The sequence below is a fragment of the Galeopterus variegatus genome, unplaced genomic scaffold (genome assembly GCF_000696425.1).
Source record: "Galeopterus variegatus unplaced genomic scaffold, G_variegatus-3.0.2 Scaffold822, whole genome shotgun sequence".
NCBI classification, from domain to species: domain Eukaryota; kingdom Metazoa; phylum Chordata; class Mammalia; order Dermoptera; family Cynocephalidae; genus Galeopterus; species Galeopterus variegatus.
Window position 1 is genome coordinate 304,661 of NW_007726933.1, and position 5,000 is coordinate 309,660.

Consider the following 5,000-nt stretch of genomic DNA (forward strand, 5'->3'; position numbering starts at 1 on the left):
AAAAAAAAAAAAAAAGATGAGTTGTTTTATTCAGCACAGAAACTGCATTATTTAGGTTAAATTGTTGGTTTTCAGCATTGCCCTAAGTACCATCCAATAATGAACTATAGCCCCTTTGTTAATTCTGTTGCAGGCTATTTATTTATTTGCTCTACTTTACTTCCACAGAGGTGCTTGTCAATCAGTATTCTGTCGGTCTTACTGCACAAGTAAGAGACAGTTGCCATTTCCCTTTCCCCCAGTGACACTGAAGGGCTTCAGGGGTTCCTGAAAGCTTCTCAGCATGTATAAATAATGCAGGTGAGGGAGTTAAACAGAGGCCTCCTTGGCCCAGTCCACAGTCAAAGCAAACTGGTAAAAGCTGGTGTGTCTTGGCTGTTAAGTCTCACAGAAGTCTGCTTTTTAAGGTTTCAAATATTCTAGAGACATAAAAAGCTTCCAGCTGTTTGTGTCAAACTCTTACACTGTGCTGCTTGACATATCCACAGTTCAAGAGCGCCTTACAAAACAAATTGCTGTAGCCATCACAGAAGCCTTGCAACCTGCTGGAGTTGGGGTAGTGGTTGAAGCAACGTAAGTCTGTATTTGCCTTTATAATGTCAAAGGGTGTACAAAAAATGATCTTGATATTTTGTGTGGCTCAGTTTTTCTAGCACCAGGTGATGCCACACAATCGACACAATCACTGTTGGTTTCCATCTCTGAGCCTGAAGCCCTTTTGCCTCTTTTATTTACTGTGTTGTTGATATAGCATTTAGGGTATGGGAGAGATTGGGAGGTGGGGGTAGATGGAGATATTTTCCATCTCTGAGCCTGAAGCCCTTTTGCCTCTTTTATTTACTGTGTTGTTGATATAGCATCTAGGGTATGGGAGAGATTGGGAGGTGGGGGTAGATGGAGATATAGGGAATCATAAGTGTAGGTTTAGAGATTTCACTACCAGTAACGTTTTATGTCTTTTCTGGATTTCTTTTTTAGCTCTTTGTTGCTCCAAGCGGAGTTTTTCTAACATTTTGTCACACATTTAAAAAACAGAGCTAAGAATTGGTATAGGGGGCAACTGAAGACACTTCTTTAAGTTAGCATGAGTTATGAGAATTGCACATAACGTGTGGGCAAAGTTTTCATCATTCTGTGGCATGGCACGAGATCTTTTCTGTGTATGTTATCTAACTTCACCAGGTTGCTCAGACTCACTGGTCACCATCATCTGGATTCTGCCCGGTGAGACCAGCATACTTGAGTATTTCTCTGAACCCTACGCTAGTATAGTGCTGTCTTGGTACAAAAGGTGGATCAAGTGAGAATTCTGAATTTCTTTTGATCTAGAAGTTATGTGTCTCTGTGTACCCTTTATATTATTTTCACCCAGGAAGAAAATTCCACTTTTCCCCCTCTTGTTGGATTTGTTAAGAACTCAATCATTGATAAGAATAAAAGCTACAGGACAAAGAAATTAAAGATTAAGTTTTAGTTAACATTTGTCTGTGAAGGGGTATTTTGATAGATTTGGTAACTGTGAACTGAGATTAATCTTTTGGCCTGCTTTTTATTTTAAAAACCAAACCAGCAACTGTCTCCTCTTTTAAACAACCTTTGTTGTCTTGTTTTGTAGACACATGTGTATGGTAATGCGAGGGGTTCAAAAAACGAACAGCAAAACTGTGACAAGCACGATGTTGGGTGTGTTCCGGGAAGATCCAAAGACTCGGGAAGAGTTTCTAACTCTCATTAGGAGCTGAACTTCAGTGTGTGCAGTGTAGCCTGCGTGTCGTACTGCTAGTGGCATTGTTTGTCTGGTCTTAATTGTTTGTACCTTCCATTTTCAATTGTTACAGATGTGAACTTTATTCCTTGTCATTGATTATATTTAAAAATTATTTATAGAAAGTCAAATAAAAATAAAGGGGTGAGCCCTCTCCTTTCTTCTTGCCACCTTTTAGTGGCAACACTAAAGTGAACTGCCAGTAGTTTAATATGTAATATGCATAAAACCACTGTCACTCAGATAATGTGAGGGTGCTGGGAAGGGAGAAAAAATACATGTGTTTTGTTGAAATAGTGTGGTAATTTGACTCATAAACATAGGAGCATTGGGTATGGGAGAGAACTGTGGCCAATACACTGTTTTTTTTCTTCCCCTAACAAAAATGGTGTAGTGCCAAAGTGCTAAAATAATGTATGTACAGTGTGCAGCATTGCTCTGTGAATTCAGAGTCCAACAGGCTCCACTTTGATCATGTTTATTAAACTACCAGTGGCACTTATTTTTTGAATATCCAGTTGTAACATTAGTCATCAAGGGAAGGTAGTGAAATATCTAAGTTTTCAATTTTACTGTGAGTTAAAAAGGCACATTTCTACCTTCTATTCTTTTTTAATTCAAGTACAGGGAATTAGTTCCTGGAGTTGTTTACGAGTGTATTCTCATGTCAACATACAGGGATTTAGATATTAAACTCTCTGTGCCTTGATGAGAATATCACACCATTTAGAATATAGACACTTTTGCCTTTTTTTAAAAGCCATTATTTTATAAGACGTAGTACTGACACTGCAAATACCTAGTCATCACAGTTTCATGACTTTAGAAGTTTCTAGGGAGCTTACTTTGTGTGTTCCATGTAGATTCCTCAAAATATTTGTATTAGTCCGTTTTTCTTGGTTATAACAGTATACTTGGAACTGGGTGATTTATAAGAAAATGAAATTTATTGCATATAGTTTCTGAGGCTGGGAAGTCCAAAGTCCATTTGGTGGTGGCGACAGCGACCCAGGGGTCTCACATTGCAAGATGGTAGAAGTAGAGAGAGAGAGAGACAGACTCTCCTCTTCTTTTAAAGCCCTCAGAACCACGCCCCTGATCACCATTTTTAATCCAGTCACTATTACGTGGTCCTACAATCTAATCACCTCTTCAAGGCTCTACCTTTCAATTACCATAATAGGATTTCCCACCCTCTTAACAGTCACAGTGGGGGCTAAGTTTCTAATACATAAAACTTGGGGGACACAATTCAAGCTCCAGTGAGTTTTGGAGGGACATAATTCGATCCACTACATTATTTTTGATCTTATGATATATTTTTCTAAGCATTTCTGGAAACTTTTGCGACTGCTCATCATTTTCAGGTCTGCAGAATCGTAGCTTCCATGAGCCTGAAAGAGTGCAGAGTGACCCCATGGCGGACTGCACCACGAGCAGTGTCCAGTGTTCTAACAACAGCTGTCTTGTTGCTGGCTGTGGAAATGAACTGAGAAGGCCCTGCTCTTGGTGTCCCTCGTTGTCCACATGCGTGTCATCTTCAGCATAACTCTGTACAAGTGGTATAGGTATTTTAGTCCAGGAAGCTATTGCCTTATTAATGATTATCTTAAAATTTCCTCCACTAGGGCAGTGAAGGCCAAATTAAAATGAACAAAAAAAACCCCAAGTCCCCTGTAGACGTCTCTTGTTTGGTTGACATAGTGCTCTTCAAATTTATCCCATTACCTTCAAAAGAATTAACTACAGTGCTTTAACTTTGGTAATCCTGTCTCTGCCACTTTGATGCTATTAACTTATGATGGGGCAAGATGGCAGAGTTTTTTTTTTTTTTGAATCCCTACTTCTGTTTCCTAGCTTTTTCTATTTTTGGAGTTTCTAAAGTACAGTGGTGATTAGTTTTGAGTTCCTTTTTAAATCTAACCTGGTATATACATTAGTCTGCTTAATATTTAGAGATTTGTAGGTAGAATTCTAAGCACTGAGCTCATGTTGGTATTTTAAAGTAAAAACAAGTGTGACTTGGAGGACCAAAGAAATTGTTAGCTATAAATTCATCTTCCTGAGATCATTTGTATTCCTTTCTAATGACTCTTGTTCTAATATTACCTAGAAGTGTTCTTATAAAGGTCTAATGTATTTACAGGCTGTTGTCTTATTGGTAAATGCAAAGTAATGACCTTGTCTATTTTACTCTGGTAGTACTTCAAGATGATCTTTTCATATCCATGACCTTGAGCCCATTTTGGGGGATTTTTAAGAATTCGTTGTATTTAAATATGCTGTTCAATTAAATTGTTTGAATTTTATGTGTGTGTATGTATGTTCCTGAAGTTGATTCTATTTAAATTATTAAAGTATTATAACTTTGTTCTTGTGAAAGGAGTTTCTTTTTCAACCACCAGCATAAATGTTATGTATCAATTAATTTGATTATTCTAATTGTATTCTATTTTAGCAAAGATACCCATCATAAGGGCTTCTCCCGGCCATCAAGCTATTAGAATATAAATCTCAATGGTAGTACAAAGTCACCCCAGCCTCTCACCGTTTCTCTCTGGAATTTGGTTGGGGTATTCCTGTCTTCACTCTCTTGCCAGTAATGGGAAGAAGAGATCTGGGGTAAGAGTCAGGAATCTGAGTGGCCCTTATGTTCCTGTTGTCCTAATCCCAAATTTAGGTAACTGCAACCTCCCGGGAACTGGCACTGCTTCCTGTGTGGGAGCTACTGGAGAAGGAAGAGCAGGCTGGGGCAGGGATCCTGGAAGGGAAGGGGATGGAAGAGGGTTCTTTTCCTTCTTCTAGGAAGAGCTGCCCTGGGCAAAACTTCCAGGGAAGTGCAAAGGTTTTTGCTGCCTCTTTTCTGTCCCATGCTCAGTGACCTCATCATTTCCCCTCCATTCCCTGTTCCTTCCAGGCAGAGGAACATCTGGTTCCTCTGGTTGTCAGTATGCCCAGGAGTTGGGACATTGGATTGGCCTGCTGCTCCTTGCAGAACTTTGTAGACTGGTGGGTCATGAATCTTATCACCCAAGCTAGTAATGCTTACTGGCATGAAACATTCCTAAAACTACTACTCATAGGTGTCCAGCTAAGCCCAACTTGTCGCTCCTGACTTTTTTCATTAAAGATTGATTGGCTGAGTTCCTTGTTTTGTCATTTAGTGGAAGAGCAATTGCAGACAGCAAAGGTTTTTTTTTTTTTTCCCTTTTTGTCTTTTTTCGTGACCGGCAAC

At 39.2% G+C, this 5,000-nt stretch overlaps 1 protein-coding gene across 3 annotated transcripts in view; it reads left to right on the forward strand.

The window, feature by feature from the left end:
• The window catches only part of GCH1 (GTP cyclohydrolase 1), a 49,632-nt gene extending 46,961 nt beyond the window's left edge, over positions 1-2,671 (forward strand). Inside the window, exons 5-6 of one of the 3 annotated variants that reach the window (XM_008572692.1) lie at positions 489-573; positions 1,616-2,671. In XM_008572692.1, the coding sequence (XP_008570914.1) occupies positions 489-573; positions 1,616-1,742 (212 nt within the window). In that variant the 3' untranslated portion in view covers positions 1,743-2,671. The remainder of the gene's footprint in view (positions 1-488; positions 574-1,615) is intronic. The other 2 variants (XM_008572694.1, XM_008572691.1) reach the window with 2 other exon arrangements.
• Positions 2,672-5,000: the final 2,329 nt, after the last annotated feature.